Source organism: Harmonia axyridis, chromosome 1 (assembly GCF_914767665.1).
Source record: "Harmonia axyridis chromosome 1, icHarAxyr1.1, whole genome shotgun sequence".
In the NCBI taxonomy this organism is placed as follows: domain Eukaryota; kingdom Metazoa; phylum Arthropoda; class Insecta; order Coleoptera; family Coccinellidae; genus Harmonia; species Harmonia axyridis.
In genome coordinates this window covers 49,101,887-49,118,419 of record NC_059501.1, presented here as the reverse complement: position 1 = coordinate 49,118,419, position 16,533 = coordinate 49,101,887, and the positions used below count along the sequence as shown (strand labels likewise).

At 34.6% G+C, this 16,533-nt stretch overlaps 1 protein-coding gene across 7 annotated transcripts in view; it reads left to right on the top strand.

Annotated features, from left to right (window-relative positions):
- LOC123673246 (focal adhesion kinase 1-like) overlaps positions 1-16,533 on the top strand; it is a 335,822-nt gene that overhangs the window by 100,044 nt on the left and 219,245 nt on the right. For 6 of the 7 annotated variants that reach the window (XM_045607738.1, XM_045607724.1, XM_045607732.1 and 3 more), the window contains one exon: positions 4,627-4,809. The exons of the other annotated variant lie outside the window; for it this stretch is intronic. In XM_045607738.1, the coding sequence (XP_045463694.1) occupies positions 4,627-4,809 (183 nt within the window). The remainder of the gene's footprint in view (positions 1-4,626; positions 4,810-16,533) is intronic. 7 annotated transcript variants of the gene reach the window in all.

Genomic DNA, 16,533 nt, shown 5'->3' with positions numbered 1-16,533 from the left:
AAATTCGCTCAATTTCATCGTTATCGCGAACCATTGAAAAAATCACGAGATCAACGAATCAAAGGCAAGTCGGCCCTCCAATATGAGCACTTTCACTTCCGATTTGAATCTTCTCTTAGTTTTCATTTTTCTCACATACAGTGGAAGCCTATTATAGAATTTCGGACCTAGATAGAAAATGGAATTCTGAGAATGGCTTTTCTTAAATAAAGGAATTTGGAGAGACTCATTACTTACTAATCTAGTCATATATTTATTTCCATAGTTAACAAGAGGGTGGTTGTTCGAGACATATACATAAGTGACTGGTAAATAAAAAGATTTTCAAGGTTCATCAACTTGGATTCACCATATAAATCCCTTGTTGGATAGAGCCTATCTTTCCTAAGCATTATCTTGATCAAGGTGTTCTGCGATGTTTGCAAGTTTCTTCTAGCATTTATGGTTAGTCCTCCCCATACAACAATGCAATATCTCAGAATAGATTCAACGAGAGAATAATAGACCATGCGTATATTTTGTCTAGATAATATATCTCTCAGACCATAGAACGCATGCATGAGCTGCCTCAACTTTTTCGTCAGCAATGCTGCCTGTGCCTCCCATCGTAGGTATTTATCTATAACTACTCCTAAATATTTGACCTCATCAACCCTCAAAATAGATGGACATGTGCACCCCTGAAGGTTACACACTTCATTGTGAATGAATAGGAGATTTTCATCGGGTTGGTTCTCACAGGTAATGGAAAATGTGATAAATTTGCTCTTATTGAAATTCAATGTGAGCAAATTGATGTTCAGCCATCCACAGATATCGGCCAGACATTTCTCGGCAGTTCTATAAAGAGTATCCCATGACTCACCTATAAAAACAACGGCAGTATCGTCGGCATATGAAATAATTTTACCAGGGATGTTTTTCAGCTCAAGAATGTCATTCATGTATATCAGAAACAGCAATGGCCCCAACACTGTTCCTTGAGGCACCCCCAACAAAATCGTTGACGAATTGCTAACACAATCATCAATTTTAACGTATTGAGTTCGATCTTTCAAATAGTCCTCCATTAATTTGTGAGCAACACCACTTATACCCACATTTCTCAGCTTTGCCAATAAAATTTCGTGTGACACGGTGTCAAAAGCCTTAGCTAAGTCAAGGAAAACTGTCATACACTTCTTCGATTCATCCAAACTATTAACAAGATCTTTTACTAAACTCAAAACTGCATCTTCAGTACTGACACCCCTCCGAAACCCAAACTGTCTGTCCGATAATATCCCCTGCTGTTCAAAAAAAAATAGAAATCTTCTTTGAAGGCATTTTTCGAAAATTTTTGCCAAATTATTGAGAAGTGAGATTGGCCTATAGTTAGATGGATCATCTTGTGTGCCACCTTTAAAAACAGGAACAACGATTGATTCCTTCCATTGTTGGGGTAGTGAACCGGACGAGAATGCCAAATTGATTATATGACAGATTGGTTTGGTGATGTGAATGTGGATTGCTTTTATTAATTTTACTTGTATATCATCGGGTCCAGCTGAAGTGTCGTTTTTGAGACTTCCTATTACCTCTATTATTTCATTGTCAGTAACCGGGGTGAGAAAAATAGATTCTTTAACAATCTTGCTGGAGCCCATTTTCTGCAGCATTCCAGGATTGCCGCATTTAATTTTTTTTGCCATCTCTGAACCGATATTAGTAAAAATTGATTCCGAAATCTTATTTTAAAATTGACAGACTATACAGTCGAGTGAAAGATATTGTATTCCATGTTCAATATGTAGTGAGGTGTATATTGGTCAGACATCTCAGCTTTTGAAGAGAAGGATTGCTAAACACAAGAGCGACATCAAGAATCCAAATAAGATTTGTGCCCTAGCAGACCATACCCGGGACAAAGATCACCCAATGAATTATGATTCCACCAAAATTCTTGAATGTGCAGTTAGTGGAAAGAAAAGATGTTTCTTAGAGATGTACCATATTAAACGCCACACTTGTTCTATGAATTACAGAAGGGATGTAAACAATATTAGCTCCATCTATACTTATTTGATTCATTATGACCAGTTTGGTGGCAGTGAATTGGATGGATCAAATGGAATGAATATTTCCACAAGTTCTACAGTCGGGATAACGTAATAATGAATTCTGTGTTCCGGATTATTTCTGTGAGAGGGGATTGGATTCGGTTCATGGAGTCTTTCAATAATCGCATTTGTTCTGAGTTCAGTGAGAGTGAATTACTGCGACCAAGTGTGATTTAATGCTATTCTATGTTTCATTTGTCATGTGCGTGTATTCTGTGGCAAGTCTGGTTGACAACATTTTTGACAACCTCTCATTTTGTTGATTATTCTGTTTACCTTATTTACATATGATAATTGATTTCTACTCTTGTGCTAACGAAATATCAGATCTTTTTTCGCTAAATTTGTTGATGTTCTTGTTAATTGCTTTCTTGAGTGCTATTGATTTGTGTTCAAATAAGATCTTTACAACTCTGTATTTCGGTATGTACTATTTTTACATGTTTTGTGATTGCCATGTTTTTGACTGTTTTCTATTGCTATTGTAGAGTCCTGAAGAAGGTCCCCATCGGGATCGAAACGTCGACTAAATGAAATAAAGAAGAGTGAAATTATAACACTTATCAATTTTCCCACACCCCTTATCATACTTATAACTATTGTTGTATATTGGGAATTAAAATTGTTGACGGCTTGGGGGAGGCCCACATGCTGGAAAATACAAAGAGGCTGCAACTTGATACTTACTTAGTCAAGGAAGTGATTTTGGACACTACGCGAATAGTCTTGAAGTTCTTAACCAGCTCCTGAGACCACTCTTGGCTGAAGAGTCAGCCCGGTTGTCAGGGCAGTTGCTAGAGGCTTGGCAGGGTAGGCGGTCGCCTAGATCGGATTTCAAGCTTGATCAACAAAAATTACATGTGTAGAAATTCGAAGTACTAAATGAGAATTAATTCAGTCAGCAACAACAGGAAGGAGTACCGAAAAATTTAATAAACATCAAATTCATCAAAGGTGCCGCATTATGCATTATACTCATAAATATCCAGATGTGGCGTGATCCCCTCATAGTGCAGTTTACGAGTTTTTGACGCTAAAAAAACACATGCACTCATCAGGCTTGTCGACGTTCGCTTCATGTTGCCGGACTCTATTGACACTTTGGTTTATGGATTACTTTCTTTTTAATTCTCTAATCAGAATGTTGATTCAACAGAATAGAATGCAAAATATAAGAAAACGAATCTATTTCATAACTTCCTACTGATTCTTCTTAAGAAATATCTTTTTTTTAAGTGCCGTCTCCTCAACGTAGGTTGGCGACCATCAACTGGAATTCCTCTCTGTCTCGTGTCTCTTAAGAAATATAAGAAGTTTTATCATTTCATACCACATTCCATTATTTTATAATATTCTTCATTTCTTATATCAAATTATCTAGTGTTGGGCGTGGGCGCATTCGAATTAAATATCATCCGATTCTTTTACTCGTTAATCTTAAACAAAAAAAAAATAAATTCTCAAGCTTTTTCTAAGATCGAAACTGAGCTGGACTTGAAACTCCCCACTCTAGAGGAGCCGCAAATAATGAAAGGCAGCATAATATACTTTTTCTGGGACATCTGGATTGCTGGAAGAACGGATTCAATATATTTTTTTTTATTTAAACGAATTTCATTAATAATTTTTTCAATAAATTTTTTAAACTTAAACATTTTTGCATCGTGAATATTTGTAACATCTATTCGAATTTGAAATAATTGTTCATTCGCATCATCCGGTTGTTTAATTTAATCATATCAAAGTAAAAAAAAAACGAAATGTTCGAGCGCTATATGTAGTCAAAACTCATCAGAAGGATCTGATACCTCAATTCAATTCATATAAATAATAATAATAACAGTACTTTATTTTCATATATTTTATCATTAGTTCATTACAATTCAGTTGAGCACGTTCATTGTTTATTACATTCCATTCATCCTAAATCATATCTATTGGATTAAAATTTGAATCCATAAAAAATAATTACACTTAAAATACATTCTTTCTTTCCTAAAATACTTCATAAAAAGTGTGGAGTTTTTCACACTGAATCTTCAAGAACAAATTCACCAAAAACATCCAGGGTGTACAGGGTGTTAATAAGATCATGAACTTGGACAACTCGAGATTTTCAAATTAAAACGTATACTTTTTATTATTTCAGTCGATTCTACGTACAAAGATAGAGGGGGTTACTTAAGCATAATGATATACCTAAAATGATCAGCTACTTCAAGAGTTATCGAGGGAGAATCTATTTGTTTTGCGCAAAAAAAACCTTAGAAATATTCAGAATAAGTGTGACCATCCAATTTATATGGAAAATGAAGAGTTCCTATAGAATGGTCTAAAATAAAAAATTGGTGGCTCTAATTATGCCTGAACTTTATCGTCTAAAATGCAAAATTGGTATCTCTAATTATTCCTGAACTATATCATCTGGAATTCCTATGAGTATATGTATACAAATGTTTTATTCATTTGAAATTTACCGTCGAACATAGTATCTTTCTGATTGAAAATCAAACTCAACATATTTTAGCCAAAAACTACGAGTTGGACCGAAGTAGATTAGAGTTGGGGGAAATTCTTGGCGAAGGACAATTCGGAGATGTTCACAGTGGAACATTCGTTGGTAAAGACGCCAATTTTATCCCTGTGGCTGTGAAAACTTGTAAAGGTGACGCTGATCTTGCTACAACAGAAAAGTTTCTCGAGGAAGCATGTAAGTAGTTCATTATATTTAGTTATTTATTCATTTAAATTTAAAATTGATACAGAAAATACGTCCGAATTTCTAAAACAAATTGACGATTTGAGTTGGTGTAGTATAGAATTTATATGCGATAGTGAACACATGTGTTTTTGTCTGCTGAAAATCAGTAAATTGAAAAGTTCATAATTTCGAAAATTGACACAAAATAAGAAATAATATACCCAAATATCCTATACTTCGAAAATCAATCACAAATTTACTCCGGGAGAGGAGTTTACGTGAAGTTCCCATTTTAATTAGATTCGCTGGAAAACAAGTAAACATGGGAGATAATTCCATAATTATATTATTTGTACAACTTTGCTTCCGACGTTCTGCAATAGATGGCTGTAACGGTAAGTGGTAAACGAAATAAATAGATCGTAGATGTCATACAATAAGCTTATTTGTAAACATAGCACCATCGACAAATTAGTCGATTTGTGTCTGCATCATAAAGTTATTCTCGATCAAACATGTCAGCTTACGAGCCAAATACTCGTCATTTGCGAGAGGTTTTAAAGCTTTAATTTGAAGAAATCTGCGGCTAAGGCTCATCGAATGCTCTCAAATAGGTATTTGAGAGCATTCGATTAGCCTTAGCCGCAGATTTTTTATGGTGCGGCCGCTATAAGTGAAATAACTTTCCGTTTCAAAAACGGTAATTTTGACGTCGAAGACCGGTGGAGGAGAGAAGGTTTTCGAAGACGCAAAATTGGAGGCATTACTTCATCAAGACTCGTGTCAAACACAACAAGAATTGGCAGGATCATCGGAAATGACGCAACAAGCCATTTCAAAACACCTGAAAATCATGGGAATAATTCAGAAACAAGGAATTGGGTGCCGTACGAGTTGAAGCCGAGAGATGTTGAACGTCGTTTGTTTGCTTGTGAACAGCTGCTTAGCAAGGCAAAGACGGAAAGGATTTCTGCATCGCATTGTGACTATAGACGAAAAATGGGTTCATCACGATAATACTTTGCGCAGAAAATCATAGGGATATCCCGGCCATGCTTCCACGTCGACGGTTGCAAGGTCATGCTCAGTATTTGATGGGACTAGCTCGGCGTTAGTGTATTATGAGTTGTTAAAACAAACTGAAACAATCACAGGCGATCGTTATCGAACGCAATCAATGCGTTTGAGCCGAGCATTGAGAGACAAACGGCCGCAATACAACAAGAGACATGATAAAGTTATTTTACATCATAACAATGCTCGACCCTATGTTGCGAAGTCCTAACTCACCCGCCGTATTCTCCAGACGTTGCTCCCTCGGACTATCACTTGTTTCGATCAATGGCACAAAGTTTAGCTGATCAGCACAGGTATTATGAAGAAGTAAAAAATTGGATCGATTCGTGGACACTTCAAAAGATGACTAGTTTTCCAATGCGGGATTCGTACGCTGCCCGAAGGATGGGAGAAAATAGTGGCCAGCGATGGACAATACTTTGAATCATAAATGTATAACCAGTTTTTCACGATAAAGCCTTCAATTCCGGGAAAAAAACGGCGGATGCAAAGTTGTACGCCTATGTACTACTTGTTTTATGATGATTTTATCATCATGTAGATTTTCCCTATCCATTTCTTCCAACTTTCAGTTATTAATATACAGAACAATAATTTAAATTTGTAGTACTCTAATTCAATACAAGACGTTAAAAATGAGTTCTAATTTCTCCATTAAGCTAGATTGACATGGCAAGTGGATCACAGCTGTGGTTCAAGAATACATGGAAAACGACCCGTTTCAACGGAACAGCCGTGCAAATATTCACGAAATGAACGATTTATCCTAGTTGACACGGGTAGTGAATCACAAGCGAGGTTAGTTATGTGTAGAGATCGACTCGTGTCAACGGAGGAATTGTGAAACTATTCTCGAAACGGACGGTTTCGCAGCCGGCACGAACGTAAAATGGGATATCAAACATGTTAGATATTTAACGTGTTTCGTGGTCTTTGAGCGACCATAGTGGAAGAAGACGAGGGTTATTTTCGATTTTTTTTTTACTGAATTGTGCTGTACTAGGTTTGTGATACTTTGTAACTTTTTTTTTGTTACATACGACTTTGAAACTATTTCCCAAAATATGTTTATTGGGTTTCAACGGATGAAATAAATTTTTAGTACATATACTAAATATCACAAAATTCAATTAAAAGCCAGGCCAGTACCGAAGTCATAAATTTTTTGTCTTTAACAGGAATACTCAAAAATTAGAAAAAAAACTCATCCCAGCACATCTGTATTTCGATTTTGTGCTGCACTTATGGAAAGTTGTGCCCGTGACATTTTCGTAAAAAAAAATTGAAGAAAGTTAGTCGTGCACTTTCGTTTTTCTTCGGCCAAAATTGCTTCAGATACTTTTGCTACATTTGTGCAGTTGCCTTGTTCTGGTCAGATTTTCAGAAATAACTCCCTACTTTTTCTTCAAAGGATGGAAATCAGTAAATTGTTTGAATATCTGACAGACATTAGTCAGCTGAAATATATAGCCCAACTATACAGGGTGAATCTTTGCTTGTACATGCTCGATTCCATTCCATTTGCGAGATATAACTAAAAATTACATTTTTTATGGATTTCCAACAGCCCATATCTTTTCAACCGAGCCGATTCGGAAAAAATGGTAAAGGAAAAAGGTATTTCCTTTGACGTCAGGAATTGCGATCTGCAAATTTCGAATTTAATTGTACTGATAAGTTTATCGCACAATGAAATTCCACTCAAAAGGCAATGTTTATTGATCACCCTCTATGACAGTGCCAATAATGATTTTTGAATTTTCTCTATGAATTTATTATTTGTGATCACGAATTCGAGATAAAATCATAAAGCACATACAGGGTGATCCAATATTCCCAAAAATAGAAAAAGTCCGGATCTGATTTGTTCCCGATTTCAGAAATATTGAAGGAAGGCGATAGTAGAGTGACTACACTTCATAATTTGAAATTATCCTGTCGATTAGTTAAAGAGTTATTGAACTATGAAATTTCACTTATAAGCTTGACATCACACTGTATATAGCAAACGGCAATCTTGATACGAGTCCTTCATGATGACCTTTATTTATGCATCCATTTGTCGCATTCTTTCCGGGATACCCTGTCTATAGCCTTACTATAAAAAAATGTTCTCAGACGAAAATTTTTGTGAAAATATTAACGGCAAGAGAAAACGAAAAAGCGAGATTCCTTGGATAAAAACAGTCCTATGAAAATAGACCCACAAACGTTTTGCGATTGATCAACAAAAATCAAATGTTTAGAAATTCGGAAAGAGATTTAATTCGGTCATAAACAACAGGCAGGAATACCGACAAAGTTAATTCCCATCAAAAAGGAGCCGCATCATAGTCATAAATATCTAGATTGACGCAGAAAGACATGTGCAGTCATCAGGGCTGGTAGGCATCCCTTTGTGCCGACGAAGAAACAACATAAATTTGCCAAATAGGTTATGGCGATACGAATATACGTCGTTTCGTCGGCCGTGAATAAGGCGTAAATTCATTGAACGCAATGCACTACCCATGTCATGTTCTTCAAATCGATCGCTCTATCTGATTTGTCCTTCAGGGCGGGTACATTTCCCCGACTTTGGAAGCTAACTAAAATCATTCCCATAAAATTGAACTAGGGGATTCAAAAAAGTACGACAAATCGATTAAAATTAACTATAGAACTATATCTACACCATCTAATTTTTATGGGTGTGTATTTAGCAGACTGTTTGACGAAAACATTCCGACCATCGACGTGCGGCGAGATAATGATTTGTTTTTGAATTATTCAGTAGGTCGGATACAAATTTCGGATATGGGTTCCGTATAGTGTTGAGAAGATTGCCTTCCTATAGAACGCGGGATATTTCAGCAACTCTTACGTTCCAATCATTATCCGTCTAATTTGAAAAATTAATTTCTCCAAGAATATTTGCTGGAGCATAACCTTCCCTTTGAGACCCAGGGGTAGTTTTTTCAAGCCATAAATGTCGAAAATTCAATCTCCGGAAGTACGCGTCGGAGCATAAACATATTTTGTATACAGGTTGGCCACTTTTTTAATGGGATTGTATTGGTAACTTTTAAACCATAAGAGTTAGAAGGTGGGTCAAATGGACAAAAAGTTGCATGCCTAGAAGCATTATGAAGCAGTTCAAACAAATCGAGATTTATAAAAGAAGAACCAAGAAACCAGTATACTGGTTTCTTGCTTTGATTCTTATATGTTCCATTTAGTTCAGGATGGGTAAGTTGATTTTCTTATCGAAATTTATTGCATGTTGTTAATTAAACTAAATAAAGGTAATATAGATCCGACCCAAAGAAAATTGGATAAGGGTCAAAATCATCTGAAAATCAACTTTGAATGACATTGTATGATATATCGTTGAATTCAGCGTTAAAAGTTATTTCGAAAAATGTCATAAAATATGCAGGTCCGTATTGAAAAAATGAGATTGAGGGTGGGCCCAGAGAGTACGAAACGTTGGATACGAAATCTGATTGCGTCAAATTGAGGATAATTTACTGTCGAATAAAAAATTCCTCTAACATTTTTTGATGATATTTGAAATAAAGTGGGAAAAAAGGAAAAATCAAAATGACATAATTTACTTTTCTTATGATATCTCAATAACCGGCCCTGATAATCTCTATTTGTTTGAACTATTTGGCTTATAAATTATTATACTTTTTCAAGTTCAAATTGGGGTTAATCTTAATCAAAATGACATCAGTTCAAATCAAATAGAGATGTTGCGTCATATAATAAAATCAAATGAATTTAGGTTTTCCACATTAAAGGCCGTTTTTAAAATACTAAAATACAATTGTCATTCTAATTCAATTTAATAATATTGATACAAATTGTGTTATAGTATATCCAAAGTCACTTGGAGGAAGCCTGAATATTTCAATTATACAAGGGTTGTCCAAGTTTTCAGAAATTCCTTTGGATTTATGAAAATATTGCTATCAATACTCTCAAATAAACCCTGGTATTCAGCAAACCGTCTTGGAGACAAGAATGTCCCGATTTGATTGATCTTAATGGCTGAATATGTCCCCTCGTATTCCCTTTTCCACTTCAAGAGCGTTTTTGGTTACACTCATTGGCTGCATCTATCACTTCTTAATTACTTTCTAATAATTCGCATAGACCAGTGTGGTCCCATAGGGGTATTATTGAAATGCATTTTTTCGTAGTTTTAGTTCGTTGTGTGACTGATTCTTTTAATGATTTCGACTATGATGTTTGGCACAATTCTATGGCTTATGTAAAAAAAGATGAATATTTCCAATCAAATCTATTCCTCCATTTACTTTCAAAGTCAGAATTGATATATGACAGGTTCTGAAGAAAATGATTTCGCATCCTGAATATCTTCATTCCACTGAAGGAAGAATTGATTAAAATGAGATTTTCTATAAACGTCTTATAGGCCATCGCGGTGAATCACCCTGTACATCATTATCATTTAGTTTTCTGCTTCCACTGAGGGACATAAATTTCGCCTAACAATAACGAAGAAATAAAACTCAATTCGGCAACGGAGCTGCTAATTTGACGTAGAAAATTGGATGTCATTCAAGGATCTCAAGGTCATGCACCTATTTCTACCCTAGTTTGTCTTATCTTTAGACAGAACTTTTCCAAATTGATCTCAAACATTTTCGTGCTCTTATAATTCTATGCAACGATCAGTTCATCATCATTGATAACGTTGCTTTATAGTATATTATGGGTCGAGAATAAAGAATAATCAAATTATAACACCGTAGAATGACAAAGTATCATTTTTGATGTGACAGCAAAAGCTACTCATGTCACAAATTCTCTGAAAGAATCGACATCTGAGTCCCATACATACGCAAAAATATTATTTTCAATTCAAGGGTTTAAAAAGTGTGCGCCTATGGTTTATGACTGTTCTGCAATTATCTCTGGCCAAGCGTTTTTATAGACTAGTTCAAGTGACTTTGGATATACTATAATTCTTTTCGACTAGCACGTGACTGCGAACACCAATTTGACGTTATAGCACTGAAACGTTTAGAACATAGACAAACTAATCTTATCTAGAACTAGTTTATATATGATTTATAACGTCAGATGATATAATCAAACCGATTTGACTGTCAATATCAGCTGATATTAGTTCAGTGTGACAGACCGTTAGCACGTGGTGGTCATAAATAAAGTAGTTAGTTTGTCTATGGTGGTGACTCTTTTATGCAGTGACGTCACCATAATATCGTGACAGAATGGAGCGTTCAGTGGGAATTTTGAAAACTTTTTTTTATTCACGTATTTTTTATTGGTACTTTCTATATTTTTTCATAAAAAATTTTTTTTTTGTGATTATTTAAAAGATTATTTCTTGAATATATATTGTTGTATGAAAAGATGATTCAGGGAAATTATATTCATATAACTATAAAAAAATTAAATATCTTCCATAATAATGTATTTGCTCTTTTGGAGGCAATAAATAAATATATTTATAAGTGAGGAAATAAAACATATTGACTTAATTATTCATTTGAACTGTCGTTGAAATAGCGTTCGTAAACTCAACTCAAACTAATGATTCAGCAGAAAATAATAATAATAATAATAATGCCGTGTGGAAAGTAGCTCAAGAATTCTCCCGCCGTAGCTCTGCGGATCGTGAAAAGCGATCGAAGGCCGTCTCCTCACGATACGGAGGAACCCATGAATGATGGTAAATTTGAGGAATAGGAATATAGAGCCGCTGCCTGAGGTTCGTCAGGGCGTGTCTGGAGCCGGCGCTGGACATGACAGTATGCGAGACGTTGGTGAGTGCTAAGGCACACAGGCTTCTGTCGAACAAAATGCTACACCTCCACAATCTCAACATTCTAGGAGAAGAATAACACGAGTTTCTCTGACTGCTGAAAGTGCTGCGCGGGGATCCCCAACCAGCACCCACCCAAGCAGGTCTACCAAGAAGACGCATGAAAGGGGCAAGTTCGATAAATGAAACTATCGTGCGCATATACTAAGAAGTGACTAATATGGAAGAGGATAAAATCGGCTACCTACATCATCATCATATAATATATATTTCATTCATATCCTGGTATACATGAAGATATAAAACATAAATATATATATATATAAAAGCGTCATCAAAAAATATTACATGACTTGTCATCATTCAAAATGTACATTCAAAAGTAAAAACAAAGACACATGAATATAACAATTACATGACAGCTTTACAAACAAAATACAATTCACTGTAAAAATTCTTTTATCGTATATATAGTTCTGTCCAGCAACATATTTCTAACTTTTTTCCTGAAAGCAGTCATATTAAGACTCTTCACATGATCTGGGAGTGCGTTGTAAAGTTTCAGGCAGGTGTAGTTTGGAGCCTGCTGAGTTTTTTTTATTCTCGAGTAAGGTACCCCGATGCTGATGGGCATATACCACACATGTCAGAATGAATATTGAAGAGATGGCAAGTATCCTCTCGTTTTTAAAAACACCTCTGCAGCTCTCAGTCGGTCTCACATTAAATAAAACTCTGAGTGCTGCTGCAAAAGCTGTTTGCAGAATTCCACAGAAACTATCCCGAACTTCAAGTTTCTGAGCATAATTAGCAGACCAATACCGGGTCGTATTGAGAAATAAACCTGTACCCGATGAGAGACTTAACACCATAAAAAATGAAGACCTACTAAGACTACGGAATAGGAACCTCACTAACAACGAAGCGACAATTGAAGGAAACTACGATTGTGCTGAAAAACAACACACATCAATGTATAAATTAAAACTGGGGAACAAAACAGCGGAGATTTGACACCAGTAAGAGATGAGCAACGGCGAAATATACAAACTGCAACTATCGAAAACCGAGAGACGGTCGAAGAGATCAATTAGAGCAATTATCTGTTACAATGAAAAGATATTTGATAGAATTCGAGGGCACTGATCCTCTTAAACGACCAATTCTTCCTAGTCTGAAGACATCGAAAAAACTCTCCCATATTCTGCACATAATGAACAAAGAGATAATTCCTCCATTTCTTTCGAATGACCAGAACCTCGAGTCATTGCATCTTATTACGTACTCTGCAGCCTCTACAATATCAGCAGTGCTCGGCGTGAAAACAACAAGAGCTATAAACGAAAACATGACAATATTATTTTTGAAAACTCCGAAAAAAAATTTATAGAATACTGAATGAACGTCAACAAAATTAGGGAGTTCTCCAAGCGCCGAAGATATGGAGAGTTTTTGGACCGACCAACTGTCAACACTGACCCCTCTTATTCCCAAGCGCGTTGGATAAGAAGAGAGGAGAAATCATGTGAGACCACAGAAAGTATGCAACATAGTGTAATAACGTCTGAAGAACTACAGGAAATATTGAAGAACACGCACAATTGGAAATCTCCAGGCGCAGATGGAATTCACAACTTCTGGTTGAAGAATTTTTGTTGTCTGCACGGCAGGCTAGTCGAATACATAAATAACATAATCCAAGAGAAATGCCAACATTTCTAATAACAGGTATCACTTACCTAATACCGAAGGATTTTCAGAACACTATGGATCCATCAAAATACAGACCTATAACATGCCTACCAACAATATACAAAATCATCACATCATGTTTAGCATCTCGTATTTACAAAAATTGCGAGAAAAATAATATAATTTCTACACGGCAGAAAGGATGGTCCAAGAATGCACAAGGATCGAAGGAACTGATGGTAATAGGTTCCATCATATGCAACCAAGCCTTCAAAAAACATAGCAACTTTTTCATGACTTATCTAAGTATATATAAAACCGCTTGCACATATACGTCAAACTTTAAACGTAAAATCACAGCCCAAACGGGACCATCTAGAGCAAAAATGACAAGAATAAGACCCCCCTCAAAATCGTCTGGAGATCCCGGGAAAAATCCCAAACCTTCGATTCTCCCCGCGGTTTTCGAGTATACGGGGTGTTTCGGATCATTTTGACATTTCAAGTCCCATATTTCTGTGGTATCTGTGGACAATTTGGCTGTCAGTGTCATGTTAATAATAAATATTCCATTTCGATATATGAAAGTTCTTGAAAAAGTTTGCAGTTTCCAAAATTGTTATTCAATATTTAAATAAATGCCGACAGATAAAATGCAAAGTCTTCGGCGAATCGAAAATTCGATAGATATTTGTCAAAATTTGGAAATGAACATTGATATCATGGAATGCATTTTCCTCAGTTCAGGTTTGTTTGAAAGGTTTTTTATTGATTCATTTGGATGAATGTTACTTTATTTCAGGAATTTTTCGTTTATTTTCCACAAACTATAAAACTACATTCTCTTTCGTGACAATTTGAATCTATTGCGACAGAAGATGGAACTACAAAAGAGAACAGAAGCTTCATCTGATCATGTATTAAACAGATAGAAAAACTCCTTATAGATAATTCACAATTGGCTTTATTACTGGAAAAAGAGCCAAGTAAGTCAGATGACATTCAAAAATTTCCATGTGTTTTTTGAATATCTAAAACATACACTTTTACGACAGAAGAGTGCAAAAATATAAATGACCAATCCGTTTTTGAAGAATTTGAGTGCAGTGCTGTTGAATTTATAATGAATAAGTCAAATCGTTGTGAAATCTTCCATACGAATAATTTCAACTATATATTATCTATTATATTATTTGCCGCTCAACTGAAACATGTATTAATAAACCTTGGAAATTAGAGACTCAAACTTTTTACCTGATTTCTCAAAAAGGTTCCACCAAGATATTAAAATTTCTTATGAGGTAACATAAGCCATGGGTATTTGAAAGGCAAGTCTATTCATTCTGTCTCTTTTTAATTTGTTTATTAAAGCTATACTAGGATATACATATCAAAAATCAGTTGAAATACTAGTCAAAATTTTACGACAGAAATAAAATTTAAAGGATCATTCAGTATATGAAGAATTTCAACATGGCAGTTACTTTTGAAATTGGTATCAATTTTCCAGCAATTCAATGTAGGTATAAAATACTTTAAAAAGTAACTATTCTTTAAAACTTTCCATTTCATGAATGGATGATTAAACTCGTATAAACATGTAGATACCTATTTCACTAAAGTTTTCAATCGTTATAGGAATAATTGCTCTATGACCAGTTCGAAAATGCTATCCTACTGATTTATTAATTGCTTTTAATTTTGGTAAAAATTAAATTATTAATTGATTCAGATCCAAAGTTAACATTTGAAAAAAATCAACCCACTAAATGGGTCAATAGTATTGGCTGATACAATTTTAGTACCGAGGCACTCATTTCAAATACTGAACACATCTTCTGACTGAAGTAAAAATTGAACAATGATCTTTTTTTACTTGCATCTTGAAATGAATTTTTCATTTTTTCAGTGTTCAATAATGAGATAATTATTAAATTGACTCAAGAGATTAACAGAGAATGCTTTATCAGGATTAGTTGATACTGCTAATGACGTTAATAAACCTATTAATTTCTTATATGGTTCATCATTACAACTCTCTTTTGTTGAATCAAATTTCAATTAAGTTTTCAAAGGAGTTTTCATATGTTTACAATTAGACATGTTGAATTATTGCAATACATATTTGAAGAATATAAACAATTACTATACTACCTTTTTCATAATTTCTAGTGATATTCATCCCTAAACATTTTTAGCTTTCCCTAAATTCTTTATGATAAAATTATCACTTAAATTTTCTATCAGATTTATTCATTCAGAATTAACATTTGTTAAAACAAAAAAGTCATCCACGTACAATGCAACAACAGTTAGCAAGTTATTTTTTGATTTTATGTAAATACAATGCTCAATTGTTGATCTTCTTTAACTAATATCTGTCAAAATTTCATTTACTATATATATTGCCCTGTTCAATTTACTTCTGAGTAAAACCCAGAGCTACAAGCTTGCTCTATAACGTAACGAACCATCACAATTAAGCTTTAATTCAGCTGTCCTCCACTGACTCAGAATTATCTAGTGAAATTTCTATATCATCCCTTATCTATGATAACTACATCTCGACTGGTATTAATGAAATTGTTACCTGTATCCCTCTGATTATTCACCAGAACCCACAAAAATCATTTTTGTCCATATACCTACAAGAAATATGCAACAGAGTATGCAAAATTCATTGATACAATTTTCAGATTCTAAAAACGCCTTAGTTCTTCAGAAATGTCCAATTGGTCTTTCAATATTATAAATTATGGAAAATAACCTACTATCAACCAAATTTTTAGATTTCAAAAGGTGTCCTTCCTTGTATTCTAAATATATACACCCTATATAATTGTTGATCGAATATTGTATTTCTTAATAAATTATGAAATGGAAGAATAATTTGTTGCTCAACTGAAAAAAGTATTGATGAACCTCGGAAATGAGGGACTTCTTATAACCTGATTTCTCAAAGATGTTACACGATTGCTTGTAAGGCAACATTAGCCATGGGTTTTTGAAAGGTAGATCTATTCATTTTGCCCCTTTTCAGTTTATTATAGCTATACTGAATATTCCTAAAACAAAATTTCACTGTAGGTCTTTTCATAGATCTTATCGAATGATTATGTAAATTCAATATTTGTCAAAACTGAAAATAAACATTGAATGCAGTT